The sequence below is a fragment of the Hemicordylus capensis genome, chromosome 15, assembly GCF_027244095.1.
Source record: "Hemicordylus capensis ecotype Gifberg chromosome 15, rHemCap1.1.pri, whole genome shotgun sequence".
Classification (NCBI taxonomy): domain Eukaryota; kingdom Metazoa; phylum Chordata; class Lepidosauria; order Squamata; family Cordylidae; genus Hemicordylus; species Hemicordylus capensis.
In genome coordinates this window covers 2,183,910-2,199,434 of record NC_069671.1, presented here as the reverse complement: position 1 = coordinate 2,199,434, position 15,525 = coordinate 2,183,910, and the positions used below count along the sequence as shown (strand labels likewise).

General features: G+C 50.2%; 1 protein-coding gene across 9 annotated transcripts in view; it reads left to right on the top strand.

The window, feature by feature from the left end:
- NF2 (NF2, moesin-ezrin-radixin like (MERLIN) tumor suppressor) overlaps window positions 1–15,525 on the top strand; it is a 90,025-nt gene that overhangs the window by 18,733 nt on the left and 55,767 nt on the right. For all 9 annotated transcript variants that reach the window (XM_053279971.1, XM_053279972.1, XM_053279969.1 and 6 more), the window contains 2 exons: window positions 4,612–4,734; window positions 8,490–8,573. In XM_053279971.1, coding sequence (XP_053135946.1) covers window positions 4,612–4,734; window positions 8,490–8,573 — 207 coding nt within the window. The remainder of the gene's footprint in view (window positions 1–4,611; window positions 4,735–8,489; window positions 8,574–15,525) is intronic.

Sequence of the window (15,525 nt, the reverse complement as noted above, 5' to 3'; positions counted from 1 at the left end):
TACCTACGACAACATAGCATGAATTACTGTGGTCTCCCACCGCACTTCCATGTTTGATACCTTTTGAATTAGTGATGGTCGCTGAATTTTGTTGTCTCTCCAACAAAATTCATTCCCTGTATTTATGCGTGTGTATGACTCCTGCTTTGTGTTTCAGATGTTAAACTGTGTGCATCTTTTAACAGCTTGCATGATTTGTATTTCCAGTTTCATAATTAATATACTTGAGTTACAGGAGGTATACAGAATTGATTTTAGATGGCCATTAAATTGAGATCCCCTTTAAAGATTCATCCTTGCCTCACCAGGCTCTCAAACAAAATCATGTATGATTTAAAAAGCAAAATGTTTTATTTGACGCGTCCAAATGCAGCACAAGTTACCACAGAGTGACTTGTCTTGGCTTTTAACTGTGCAAAAGCTTCCTGCTCAAGAGGAAATATACTGTATGCTCATCCTTGGACAATTGTGCAACCCAATCCTGTTCATGTTTACTTGGAAGTCAGTCCCGCTGAGTTCAATGGAAGTTACTCCTTAGTAGGCCTGGAGTCAGCGTTTCCTCTAACAGGGATTCTCAGGTGTTGTTGACTACAACTCCCATAATCCCCAAGCAAAGGCTATAGCAGCTGGCAATGCTGGGAGTTGTAGTCAACAGTATCTGGGAATCCTTGTTAGAGGGAACGCTGTCTGGAGTTTGGCCATATGCCACCCTACTGGGCAGGGTAGGTGTTCCGGGTGTTAACATTTATTTATTTTTCTATGTAAACTGCCCTGAGCCATTTTTGGAAGAGTGGTATAGAAATTGAATTAATAACCACCACCACCACCACCACAACATCACCAGGAAGCAATTGCTCTTTCTAGATTGGTGGTGGTGGGTGCTTTTGTCTGGGGGAAGTGGTTTAATTGTGAGTGTGTGTGTGTGTGTGTGTGTGTGTGTGTGTTTAGAAGGAATTCTGAATATAATAATCATGTCTGAACTGTGATGGTTGTCAACAGATTTTTAACACTCAATAATCAGATCAGTAATTCCAGAACGACATCGTGCCCAAGAGAAGCAGAAGATCTTTCTCAGATTCAAATTTACCATATATGGTTATTATTTAATAAAATAAATTGTCTTTGAAGTTGAAAGCCTACACATTCAAAACTGTTCTTTTATTTCCCTTTTGCCAGAACGTTGTTCAAAAAAATTATATGACGTGTATTTAATTGCTTTAAGCTATCAAATGGTCACTTCTCGGCCTTTTGGCTAAGATCAAGTGCTGTAACCTATTGGATCAGTGTAATCTTCACAAAATGACTTTGCCTGGTCAATGAAGGGCCTCACCTCCTAATAATACAAGTGGAACTTGGTATTTGTGGGGGTTCCGTCCTCCGCAATTTCTGTGGATATTGAAACCGTGAATTGAAGTCTATGTGATTGTGGGGTTGGTTCCTGGATGCCTGAAAGTCTTCTAGAAAACAGCAAAATAAAAAATAAAAAAAGTCAAGTGCTCTACTGTGCTCCAGAGGCCTCCAGCAATGCCCCCCCCCCCCCGGCATCCAAATCTCGCCATTATTCTGTGATTTTTTGCAGGGGGGAGGGGTTTTTTAAACAGAAAGAGCCACAAAATGGCTCCCGGAAATGACCTTCAAGGTCACTTCCGGCCACCCTCCACCCACAGATATGTGAATTTAACCCCTTTTTTCACCCCTCTCCCTGTATGCTGAGGTCAAGTATCAATTCCCCGGCCACGGATATGCAAAAACGCGGGTGCTAGATCCAGGGATAACGAGGTACTTCTCTGTGTGTGTGTGTGTGTGTGAGAGAGAGAGAGAGAGAGAGCAAGGGTTCCCAGGCTTGGGCCCCCAGATCTTGTTGGACTGGCTGTCATCCCCTGCCACAGTGGGGATGATGGATGTTGTAGTCCTACAACATCTGGGGACCCAAGGCGGAGAATCCCCATAGTAGAGTGTCCACGCAGAGCACCGTTCCTTGAGCACTGATGCTGGTGCCTTGACTGACTCGGCTTGCTGTAGCCGGCAACAAATCTCTTGAAGTCAGCAATCCGCTGCTAAGCCAGGCGTGTGTCTTGCTGCTGACCCACAAAGCCGCCCCCTGCAATTTTCCAACTAGCTGGACTCTCAATAGCTGAAGTGCCAGGGAATTCAGAGGGAGACTCTACCGAGATGAGGGGGAGGAACGTTTTCTAGTGGTTCTCCGGGATGGTCCCCAACCCGCCGAACTTGCAGGTGGTTCAGCAGCTTCTCTGGAAGAAGAGTTAATGGCGCTCTGGGTCCAGCGTTTAGAAAGCAGCCGAGCTCCGGCAGCGGAGAGCGAGCCTGTACCGCGGGGGTGGGCGAGAGAGCCTCCGTTTGGTGGCTGGGTTTTAAAATATCCCTGGAAGAAAAAGAGATCAGAGGCTGGAGTCGGACTTTGCTTCCGTTCTGCGAGCTGCAGAGTTGGGCCACGGCCAGATCCGGGTCGGGTCTGTCCTGTGCTGTGGAAGGAACGCGTCACTGCAGTGGTGGAACTGGTGTGTGGCAATGCAGGCCGGCTGCAAAGCGGAGGTGGGTGGGTGGGAGGGAGGGAGGGGAGGCGCGGCAGCAGGTGAGAGCTGTTCCCCACCACTGAGGAGTACAGAGGAAGAAGCATGTTGGGCAGGAGCTGGAAACGGACGGCCAGGGCAGGAACACGCGGAGCCAGAAGTCACTTCAGGACCCTGGACAGGTCGCTGGGAGCAGTCAGTGGTTGCTCTTCAGGCTCTGCCCCCTTGCTGAGGAGTGGGGAGCCTCAGAGGGGCCGCCCTCTGTCCTGGGACCTGTCCCCCGCTCCCCTTTCCATGGCTTCTCGCCCGGCGTGCTCTCTGCGTTGGCAAGTGGGCCCTGTAGAGCACCAGGAGGAGCCTGGCTCCTCTGTAACATCTCATTCTGGGATTTCTAGTAACAGAGGAAGCGGCCCTATACTGAGTCAGACCACTGGTCCATCTAACTCAGGGTTGTCTGCACTGACTGGCAGCGGCTCTCCAAGGCTGCAGGCAGGGGCCTCTCCGAGGCCTGCCTGGAGATGCCAGGAGTGAACCTGGGACCCAGCTGCTCTTCCACTGAGCTGCAGCCCCATCCCCGAAGGGGAATATATCACAGCGCTCCTATTTACTCGGCCTTCCAGATGCAAACCCAAGGGGACTCTGCTTAGCAAAGGGGACCAGGCATGCTCGCTGCCACAAGGCTGACTCCTTCTCATTTGAGCTTCATGTCCGGGCCAGTCTGGCCACTGACTCTCCCAGTCAGCTAGACCCTCTCCGTCTGGGTCGGTGTCCAGCATCACAACAGGAAAGGGGTCATAGGAACGTAGGAACATAGGAAGCTGCCATATACTGAGTCAGACCATTGGTCTATCTAGCTCAGTATTGTCTACCCAGACTGGCAGCGGCTTCTCCAAGGTTGCAGGCAGGAATCTCTCTCAGCCCTACCTTGGAGATGCTGCCAGGGAGGGAACTTGGAGCCTAGATGCTCTTCCCAGAGCCACCCCATCCCCTGAGGGGAAGATCTTCCAGTGCTCACACATTAAGTCTCCCATTCATATTCAAACCAGGGCAGACCCTGCTTAGCGATGGGGACAAGTCATGCTTGCGACCACCAGACCAGCTCTCCTTCCTTAAAACCCGGTCCTGGGCTCTTCCTCCCCCTGGATGTGTTCCTGTAGCTCCTCTCCCCAGCCGTGGTCCTTCGGGCCGGCGTCTGGACTGGGAGAAACACCGCTTGGAGTGCGAGAGTGAGCCAGCGTGCGTGCGAGCTGGTTGAGCGGGCCAAAGTGACAGGTGGGGAAAAGATCCACCACTGTCGGCTTAGCTCACTAGCCGGCCTTGATTTGCGGTCACCGCCACTCCCCGCTCTCCCCTCGGATCCTTTTCTGGTCCCCAGGCAGAGAGGGCTCAGGAGAGAAGCCGCTCTTCTGGGAGATGGAGAGAAACGGGGAGCCCTGATCTCCTGCTGCCCAGGAAGGATTCCTGCCACCCCTTACCTTTTCATCAATGGCCGTGGAAAGGAGGCCTCTGGGGAGGAGGAGATCTGGGTGGTGCCAGTAGTAGTAGTAGTAGTAGTAGTAGTAGTAGTAGTAGTAGTAGTAGTGCCAGCTGGCCAGAGGGCTGGGGGTGCTCGCCACTGGCAAGCTGGCAGGTGGATTGGTAGATGCCTGGCTCAGCAGCCAGGGTGGCCAGAACCTCAGGGGTATACTCGTGAGTCAAATGGGCCGTAACCCAAAATTTGGCTTTAAAAAAAAGCCAAATCTGGCAACAGAGCTCAGCACCCCATTCCTGCTTCTTGGAATCCCCTTCCATGCAACCTCTGTCCTAAGAGACTGGCCGCCCTCCCATGCGGGTGAGTTGGCTCCCAAGTCGTCATAGCAAGAATGACCTGGGTTCGAAAGAGCCTGTTGGAAATCCAGGCACGGCAGGGAGGAAAGCGAACGGCTGTGGGCAGCAAGTGCCAGCCGCAGCGGCCTCTGCGTTGGGCTGCTGCCGCCGCCGCCTTTGGCCACCCGGTTTTCAGCAGGCCAGATCGGGGAGATGAGCAGGGAGAGAGAGAGGTGAGTCTGTGAAGAGATTCAATGGAGATCTCGCCCTGCAGGTCCTGGACCACGATGTCCCGAAGGAAGAGCCCGTGATGTTCTACTTCCTGGCCAAATTCTACCCCGAGAACGCAGAGGAGGAGCTGGTGCAGGAGATCACCCAGCACCTGTTCTTTCTTCAGGTACGTGTGCGCACGGGGACCTCCAGCGCTTCAGCACCAGGGAAGCTCAGCGGGCAAGGGAGTGTGCGGCCAAGGGGCAACCAGTGTTCCCGCTCACAGGGACTCCCAGATGTGGTTGGCTACCACCCCCATAATCCTTTGCCAGAGGCCATTGCAGCTGGGGATGCTGGGTGTTGTAGTCAACGACATCCAAGAATCCCTGTTACAGGAGTACTGGCTGGAGCCGAAGTTTGTCTTTTCCAGACCCCTCGAGGTGGCTGCGGTTGTACCTCTCGGAGGTGCTGGGTGGCAACGGAAGGCTCAGCATGTGAAACGCATCGCTTGGCAACAGAACCAAGATTCTCCCAGCCTTTGTCAAAAGCGTAGCCTGCATCCCTGTGGGATTCCTGGGCTTGAACCAGGGAGGCCGACCCAGGGACAGAGGAAGCTGCCCTCTCCCGAGTCAAACCACTGGCCCACCTAGTTCAGGACTGACCACTCTGACTGGCAGCAACTCTGCAAGGCTGCAGGCAGGGGTCTCTCCCAGCCCTACCTGGAGATGCTGCCAGGGAGTGAGCCTGGGACCTTCCGCGTGAGAAGCAGGTGCTCGACCCCTGAGCTACGGCCCCGTCCCCAAAGGTGGCATAGCTGGGTCTCCCATCTAGGCGCTGGGTTCCGCAGGGGGGCTGTCCCGCGCAGCTGTAGATCCCATTGGACAGTAGGCCAGCTTCAGTCAGAGATCACTGGGTGGGGCTGAGTCAGTGGATGCCTCTCTGCCGCACTCCCCCAGAAAGAACAGGTACGCAGCTTGGGAGTGCTCTTGGATCCAGGCCTCACTCTGGTATCCCAGGTGGAGGCTATGGCCAGGAGCACTTTCTGTCACGTTTGACTGATTCAACAGCTGCGTCCATTCCCTGAAGAGGACGACCTCAAAACAGTGGTGCATCAGCTGGTAATCTCCAGGCTCGACTACTGCAATGCACTCTACATGGGGCTGCCTTTGTACGTTGTTCGGAAACTTCAGTTAGTTCAAAATGCGGCAGCCAGACTGGTCTCTGGGCTAACCCGGAGAGACCACATTATACCTGTTCTCAAACAGTTGCATTGGCTGCCAATATGTTTATGGGGCGAAATACAAAGTGCTGTTTATTACCTTTAAAGCCCTGAATGGCTACCTTAGAGAGCGCCTTCTTTGGTATGATCCCCATCGCTCGCTGAGGTCATCTGGAGAGGTCCGTCTCCAGTTACCAGTATGTCTGAGTCGCCACCAGTATGTCTGGTGGCGACTCAGAACTGGGCCTTTTCTGCAGCTGCTCCTGGCCTAGGGAATGCACTTCCGGCAGATCTCCACAGTTTCGGCTCGCTCTTGGCCTTTAAGAGAGCCCTAAAGACTTACTTGTTTGGTCTGGCCTTCCAAGGTTTTTAAATTGTTTTTTAAAGTATTTTGATTAGTTTTAAATGGTTTTGAATTGTTTTTATATTGTTTTTAGCACTGTGTTTTCAATGGTGTGTGTTTTTATGTCTTTTTAAATTTCTTGTACACCGCCCAGAGCCTTTGGATGGGGCAGTTTATAAATGTAATAAATAAATAAGGGGCTCTGGAATATACTCCCCGCTGAAATGAGAGTCTCCTTCTCTGTTTGCTTTTAGGAAAAACCTCAAGATGTACCTGTTTTCCCAGGCTTTTAATGGAAATTTAAATTTTAATATGCTTTTTTCTTACTGTGACTGGTTTTATCTTTGATTTACGAATTTTTAAACTGTTATATATTGCTTTTATATTATGTTTTAACTTCTACACTGTCTGGAGATTTCTATATCAGGTGGTATAGAAAAATGACAAATAAATAAATAATAAAGAAGTAAACAAATACGCTAGCTCTGGGGTTCCCACCCTCGAATCTCCAGATGTTGATGGACTACAACTCCCATTGTACCTAGCCACAAGGGGGCTCTGGGAGTTGTAGTCCAGCAGCATCTGGGGGCCCGAGGTTGGGAACCACCTTGGAATTTGGTACATGGGTAACCCAAGGCCTTTGATTAGCCGAAAAACTCAAAAAGGGGGGACTCAGGATGCTTCCTTTTACATGTCAAAGGTACAGGGCCAGAAGGCTGAAATTGGGCAGATAGTCCAAGATAAAGGCTGAAAATGAGACTTTTTTTTTTTTTTTTTTTTTTGCACTTAAAATTTTGGGCATGCGTCTTCAAAAGAGAGGATGAAATTTCAGCACAGAGCAAGTCAGAGTCCCGCTTTGGTTAGATGTTGAACCGTGAGAGTTCTGTTGCCTTGTCAGGCTCAGGGGAGGGGCATTTCCAAGAGCAGCCAGGAACATGAATCTCCGCCCGAACCGGTTCGAACCGGTTCTCTGCGTGAACCTTATTGCTGGTGCTGTCTGGGAGAGCTTGTCTCCATAAGGTTTATTTCCGTATTTCCCAAGCTGCATATTTCAGAGTATTGCTCTGCACTTCAAGAGGGTTTGGAGACTACCCACAAGTCTCTGGTTTGCTGATGCGTTCCACACGTGAGCGGATCTCCCCTCAAGCTGGTGGGACTGCAGGAACAAAGCTCTGCCACTTCCGGGTCTTGGAGTGCTCAGAAATGAGATCAAAGCGCACCCTGATTTTCTGTTTTGAAGCTTTTGTTTGTGTAAAATGAAGTCCTGCGTTGTGATTACCTACAGATCCCAAATTTTGCATAAACCATCCTGTCACTTTTTAAACACCAGAATATGCTGGGGGCTGAGGTGGGGAACAAACAATATTTTCTGTATTTTTTAAAAGCAGAAATGCTGAAGATAATGATAATATTCTGTTATTGTTCTCAGATTTTTTTTTAACATAGTAATTAGAGCAATAATTCCAAAATAACTTCATGCCCAAGGGAAACAGAAGATCTTTCTCAGATTCAGATTTACTGTGATTTCAAATTAACTATGTATGGTAAATTATGCAATAAAAAGAGTAACTTTTGAAGCGGAAATCCTACACATTTAAAACGGTTCTTCTAGTTTCCTTTGCAACCACAAAATTCTGTGCTTTATATTTACTTGCTTCAACTCTCTTCTCACTGTAATTTACACAAAACGACTTGCCTGGGTATCAGCTGCTCTCGCCTGCTAGTTCTTATATATTTGTGACAAGTACAGCCAACTAAGACCGTGTTGAAGCAGAATTAAGACTTTGGTAATTTGGTGTGAAATGCCGGATGCCAGAGATTGATTTTCTAATAAGGCTCAGGAGCCTGTACATTCCAAGGGATAGCTCTTTCGGCAAAAGCACTTTGTAAAAAGTGTAAAAGCACTTTGCCTTGTGCTTCTTGGATAAAGCTCCTTTACTTTCACGGCTGTTTTAATTATTATTGCTACTGCTGTTTTGACGCTGCCTGTAATGTTTGCCCATATGCTTCACTCACTTTAATGTAAGAATGCAGCCTCCTAATCATTGCGTCAGGGTGGTGCTGAATTACTGAGGTGGGTCCTGCCGGATCCCCGGGCCCTGAACCTTCAGGGCCCCAGGATCTAGAACAGGCCTGCTCAACTTTGCCCCCTGCCCCAGCTGTTTATGGACTACAACTCCCATAATCCTCAGCCACAGTGGCTGATAGCCAGGGGTGATGAGAGTTGTAGTCCAGCATCTGCAGGAGGCTCAGCAGTCCTGGTCTAGGAGCACTGAAAACGGAAGTTGGAAGTGGGAGCTGCCACTAGAGCAAACCTGGGGTGCCTCTGATGGGCTTCCTGTACTGAGCAGAGTCCTTTCTCCCTTGCTGCTGGCTCCAGGTGAAGAAGCAGATCTTGGATGAGCAGGTGTACTGCCCCCCTGAGGCGTCTGTCCTGCTGGCCTCCTATGCAGTCCAAGCCAAGGTAAGGGCAAGAAGTCCATCATGGCGACGCTCTCCCTTTTCACCAGAGTTGGTCTATATAGCTTGGCTTCCTTTCCCCTTCCTTGTCCAGTATCTGATGATGACCACCTCTGGTTTGATGGTGAGACTTTCCATAGATGTGCTTTCTTGTAGAGTGGGGGTTCCCCACCTTTCTAAACACATGCCACAAACCTTCAGCTGTGTGTGTGTGTGTGTGTGTGTGTGTGTGTGTGTGTCCCCACCCCCTAAAGGGAATATCTCGCTGTGCTCACACATGTAGTCTCCCATTCAAATGCAAACCAGGGCAGACCCTGCTTAGCCAAGGGGGACAATCCATGCTTGCTGCCACCAGACCAGCTCTCCTCCCTCTCACCCTGCTTCTTGCATCATCTCGCCTTTGTTCAGACAAAGCAAACAGCCAGGTGTGATGCTTGAGTCAGAAATATTGATCAGTGATTATTTTTAATGAGCTGTGTTCTTTGTGGCTCTTGTGAACGGTGACTAATGCCTCTTTCGCCCTAAATGAAACCCTGCAGTCTTTGTTTGGTGGACTGACCAGCCGATGAGTCCCTTAATAAGCGTTTGCAAAGGAGGGTCTTCTGTTGGAACATGCCCCCTCTCCCCGCTTTTCGACTGCAGGGGTGCGCAGTGTGGTTGCCGTCTCTGCTTTATGTTCTCAAGCAGGTGGTGTGTGGATCAGTTTCTAATTGGCAAAGCACACCTTGGCGGAGCATCTGCCCTGCCAGTTGAGTTTGGAAACGGCCGCTCCTGTGTGTGTTTAGCAGCAAATGGTTACATAAAGTGTTGTTGTTTTTCCCCCCTTGCGAGGGAGCTGGTGCTTGTTCATTTCATGTCCTGGCCACGTGGCTGGCTTCGTTAAAAGGTTGTGGATCCCTGGGAAGGCTATGCTGGGATCAGTTCAGGGCTGTATAAGTCTGCTCGCTGGTGGTAAGCACTCCTGCCCAAAGCGTCCAGGAGGTTGGGCTGGATAGGCCAAAGATCCCCTCTCAGGGCTGGTGTCCTTGGCAAAAACAAAACAAAACACCAGTACAATGGGAAAGGCTCTGGGCAGCTTCCAAGACTGGATGCCTCTGAATCCCAGTTGCAGGGGAGTAACAGCAGGAGAGAGGGCAGGCCCTCAGTTCTTGCCAGTCGGCTTCCCAGGGGCATCTGGTGGGCCACTGTGCAAAACAGGATGCTGGGCTAGATAGGCCTTCTTGGGCCTGATCCTGCAGGGCTCTTCTTATGGGAGTAAGTCCCATTGAAAGAGCAGGACTTACTTGCAAGTCAGCGTGCACTACTCTGAATATTACTACCACTATGCCTATTTCTATACCGCGTGGTTCCAAGGTTCCAAGTGCTCCCCCTGGCATTATCTCCAAGATCGGGCTGAGAGAGATTCCTGCCCAAATCCTTGGAGAAGCCGCTGCCAGTCCGTGTAGACATTCCTGAGCTAGATGGACCAAGGGTCTGACTCGGTAGAAGGCAGCTTCCTGTGTAACCAAATACAATGAAGAAGCTATCTAGCCCGAACCAGCAGGTCCTTCTGGCCTGCCCGGGAGTAAAGGAAGATTACGATATTGACCTCAGTCCAAAACAAGGATTTCCCCAAGTCCTTGAATGTTAGAAATCAGGGGGTTGTCTCAAACCCAGAGTCCTCTTCCTTTCAGGTCAATACAATGTAAGCTGTATTGAACCTGTAATTTTAAGGGCGACGTCTTAAATCCAGAGTCGCCTTCGATTCCGGGGGGGAAACGGCACCTGTGGAACCTTCAAGTTCCTTCAGGCAGAGAGAGGCTGACTCCTCCTTCTCTTTAACTCAGGAGGAGGACGCAGAGTCAATCTCCGCCTGATGGAACTTGAAGGTTCCACAGGTACCGTTCCCGCCCCGAATCGAAGGCGACATTCATGCATTCATTTCTATACCGCCCTTCCAAAAATGGCTCAGGACGGTTTCATTCCACCTAGGACACAGCAGGCGCTCCTGGGAGCAAGCTCTCTCTGTTCTGCAGGGCACCCAAGGTTTTGACTGCAACATTTTGTGGATCCCGAGCGGAAGGGGGTTGCAAACCGAAGGAGCTACAGCTTTGCACTCAGCGAGTGCCCTTGATGACAGCCCCTTCTAAAGCCCTCTCGGCTAGGGGTTCCTAACCTTTGGTCCCAGATGGCGTCGAGCGGAAACTCCCCTTCTTCCCAGCCACAGTGGGCCAAGGGAATTGGAGCCTAGGGGACCCCACCATTGGGGGATCTGAGGTTGGGAACCCCTGTTCTGGGCTAGCGGCCGTTGACGCTTCTTGGTGGCCGTGAAACGTTTTGTGTCTCTTATATTTTCTTTTGGGTTCACTGCCTTGTGGATTTCTCTTTTTAAAATGGAAAGATGGAGTATACAGTGCATTTATTTGTTTGTTTGCGTAGACTTAAGCTTTGGCTCAGTTATGGGTGAGGGCTAAAAGGGTAAGTAAAAGTTTCTCAGAAACAGTATTTTTTGTTTGTTTGTTTATTTTAATAGATTTGTATGCTGCCCACTACCAAAGTCTCTATACGGTTTACAGCATAAAACAAACAAACAAAATGGAACAAACCAAGAATTTAACAGTTAAAACATGTAAAAATCAGATTAAAATATCCGTTAAAACACACCAACAAACTAAAAATGGCAGGTCGTGAGCGCCATACCGTAAGTGCTCCCTGTGCTGTAGATTCTCTGATTTAACCTTCCTGTCATGTCTTTCGGCCACCCCGGCCGTTTTCGAGCACTGACTGCACGCATGTGTTTAAGCAGCAAATGTTGCCATGATAAATGGCCTTTCTCAAAGCAATAAACACAGGGAATTTTTCTTTAAAATGTGAGTCATCGGCGTAAGTGACTTTGTCTCTGGCTGCCTTTTGGCTTCTGCTGCAACCGGTGCTCTTCCCCCCCCCCCACTTTATTTTTTATTTCCCAAACTAATAGCACTTTGGTATCACAAATATAAATGCAAACAAATTTATATGGTACAGGGAAAACCAGATGTCTCAGTGATAGGAAGACAATCTACAAGTATAAACACAAACATGAATCAGTGTTCGCTCAAGAAGAACTGTTTCCCTGACACTTTTAAAGATCTCATTTAATTGGAAAGCTGTGTGTGTGGTTCCCCCCCCCTTCCTAAATTTGCCAGATTACTTGAACCAACGTCTCTTGAAATATTTATGATCTTGATTTTATTTAAAATATAGCTTCCGAATCCCCGCTTTCTCACTCAGCTTGCTTTTGATCAATCATGGTGTTTGTTAGCTGTGCTCCAAATTCATAAGTAAGGCTGTCAATTGACTTAAAGATTGTTTTTAAAAAATCGTTGGGCTTTTCACCAGTCAGGAAAATTTGAATTCGGTTATCATGAAGCCCTCAGTGAAAGTGTCTTTTGGGAGTCCTAATAGAAGGAAAGGTCACCTTTAAAAAAAAAAGTTCCTTTTTTTGGTTAAATTAGAAGCATAAAGGTACAGAAAATTCCCTGTTGCTTAACCAAATTGGTTTCAACTATAAACAAGTTCAAGGCCCAGCAGCGTGAAGGCCCAGACCTCTTATCTGTGCTAACTAACCAGGAATGCCTCAAAATGGTAGGGTGGCTGGCTGATGGACCAGACAGACCGATGGAAAGGGCCTTGCTCTCTCCCCATCTCCTGGGGCAAGTCAAAATTTTGTTCTTGGTCATATTTGGCGTTTGTAAGCTCATCAGTGCTGCAGAAGTCCCTTCACAAGTTCTTAGGGCTTGTGGTAGCCCCCGTGTGTGAATGCTTTGGGAGTGTGTGCTACCAACTTCACAGGCAGGCAGCGCTTACATGGAGGCATTCTTTGTAAGGAAGACTGGCATCTGCTTTGCAGAAGGTTCCAGGTTCAACCCCTGGCGGCACCTTCAGGTAAGGTGTGGAATTCTTGAGAGCTACTGCCAGTCAGGGTAGACAGGAAAGAGCTGGATGGACCAAGGGGCTGACTCTGGATGGCAGCTTCCTAGGCCTAGAAGAACCAGCTCCCCCTGATGGGGGGCTATATGTGTTGCCACTGCAGGTGATGCTAGGGCAGTTGCCCCCCCAAGGATCGTGGTGGTCCCCTCTCACTCTCTCTTTTGGGGAGAGGAGCTGGTCTTGTGGTAGGAAGCATGATTTGTCCACTTTGCTTAGCTGGGCCTGCCTTGGTTTGCTTTTGGGTGGGAGACTACATGTGAGTGCTGTAAGATTATAGGGCCATAGCTCAGTGGACGAGCCCCAGACGGTCCCAAGTTCATAAGAGCCAGCCCAGGGCCTATCTAGTCCAGAATCCTGTTTCCCATAGTGGCCCACCAGATGCCCCTGAGAAGCCCACAGCCAAGAGCTGAGGGCAGGCCCTCTCTCCTGCTGTGGCTCCCCTGCCACTGGGATTGAGAGGCATCGTGCCTCTGAGGCTGGAGGTGGCCCACAGCCACCAGACTAGTAGCCACTGATAGACCTGTCCTCCATGAATCTGTCTCAGCCCCTTTTAAGGCCATCCAAGCTGGTGGCCATCACCACATCCCATGGCAAGGAATTCCATAGATTAATTGTGCGGTCTGTGTGTTAAAGTCCTTCCTCCTGTCGGTCCTAAACTTCCCGACCTTCAGTTTCATGGGGTGACCCCTGGTCCCAGTGTTGTCTGAAGGCTATAGGCCACGTCCAGCCGAAGAGGCTGCAGGGGAGCAACAGCAGGAGAGAGGAGGGCCTGCCCTCAGCTCTTGCCTGTGGGCTTCCCGCAGGCATCTGGTGGGCCACTGTGTGAGACAGGATGCTGGACTGGATGGACCTCCTTGGGCCTGATCCAGCAGGGCTCTTCTTATGTTCTTAACGTAGCAAGCTGCCTTCTACCATGGCAGACCACTGGTTCATCTAGCTCAGTGTTGTCTACCCAGACTGGCAGCAGCTTCTCCAAGGCTGCAGGCAGGAATCTCTCTCAGCCCTCTCTTGGAGATGCTGCCAGGGAGGGAACTGGGAACCTTCTGCGTGCAAGCAGGCAGGTGCTCTTTCCAGCGTGGCCCCATCCCTTGGGGGGAGAATATCAACAGTTCTCGCCTGTAGTCTCCCATTCAAATGCAAACCAGGGTGGACTCTGCTTAGCACAGATGCCTTTATTTAAAACGCACAGCCTTACCCATCCTGGATCTCCATATAGGCTTAGTAGTCTTAGTCTTGCGTGGGCCGAAATGAGGCCATTTCACCGCCACCCCGCCCCACCCCGCCTTTGTCCAGCAATGCACTTCTGGCTTCAGCTGGGCTACCCAAAATAGCCAGACTCCCCCTCGAAACCGAGAGGGAGCAGCAGGTGCCCAGCCCCTCCAAGGTCTGGCTCCTCCGACGTTGCTTGCCTGCTTTGTAGTCTGAGTCAGCTGCTGATGGGTCACTTCCTTTGCATCTGTGCCATCTCCAAATTTGGCACTTCCGCCTCGAAGCCCCCCTTGTCTCGGGCAAGGCGAGGAACGGCTTTGCTGCTATGAGGCTGCCTGTGCAGCTTGTGGATGCCGAACACGGGCTTTCTCTCTCTCTCTCTTTTTGCTCGAGCCTTGAAATAGAGACGCCTTGAGAGTGACTCCTGTCTTTGTTGTGTCCCGTTGTGTTGTTCTTTTCTTGCTAAAAAAAGAGAGAGAGAGAGCTGCTTTCACCATCTGAGCCAAGTCCACTTGGAGAACATAGTCCTGGGATTAATGGCTGAAGGGAATCATGTCCTTTTATAACTGGGCAAGGCCATCTCGCATTGATCGCCAAGCTCGAATCGGAATATTTCCGGTCTACGTTGCTTGTAAATCACCCTCTCCCGCATCCCACCCCCCCTTGGGGGTGGCCTTTGTACTGTGTCTTACAGGAGCGGCCAGCCTGAATTCTTAATTTCCAGAGCGGCCGTTTGCCGGGTTTCTTGTCATTTGAAGGGTATCGGCCCATAATGATGGATCGTACGAACCGAAGTGAATAACGAGTTGGTGCGCCCGTCTGATGGAGGTGGTATTTAGGGACCCAATTTAGGTAAAAGGGCTTTTGGCAGCTGGACAGTTTCCTGTCGGAAGCATCCCCGGCTGCCCATTTAAATCTTACTCACAGGGAAAGTTCTCCATGTTGATGGTCGAATGCATTAACGGGGCTGAAATGGTGGGCTGCTTGCTTGCTTGGCTGCCATCAGTGAAGTCCTTCTTTGGGGGTAGTTCTTAACGGGCAAGCGTCCATGCCACAGAAGCCACCATGATCGGAACATAGGCAGCTGCCATATACCGAGTCAGACCCTTGGTCCATCTAGCTCACTATTGAGAGGAGTGCTGGTCTGGTGGGAGCAAGCATGACTTGTCCCCTTAGCTAAGCAGGGTCCACCCTGGTTGCATATGAATGGGAGACTTGATGTGTGAGCCCTGTAAGCGATTCCCCTCAGGGGATGGAGGAGCAGAAGGTTCCACGTTCCCTCCCCGGCAGCATCTCCAAGATCAGGCTGAGAGAGATTCCTGCCCGCAACCTTGGAGAAGCTGCTGTCAGTCTGTGAAGACAATACTGAGCTTGATAGACCAATGGTCTGACTCAGTATATGGCAGCTTCCTATGTTCCTGTGTCTACACTGACTGGCAGCAGCTCTCCAAGGTTTCAGGCCGGGGATGTTCCTTGCCCTACCTGGAGATGCTTCCAGGGACTGAACCTGGTGGAAGAATCTGAGTCCTTCAGTGGACTAGTGTCAGGGGATCCTAAAATGAATGGCATGGAATGCCCATTGGAATGCATTGGTTCCTTCCCAATGGCCAAGGAATGCCTTGAGTTTCCGAACTGCCATTTGGAAATTCTGGGCATTCCTATGGCCCTTGTGCCTTTCAGTGAGCATTCCCGGTCATTCCTTTTAGGACTTTCCCTAGAGTCTACTACATGCTCAGATGCATGGTGTCAGCCTAGTGGACTAGGAACAAAGGAAGCTGCCTTCTACCGAGTCAAGCCAT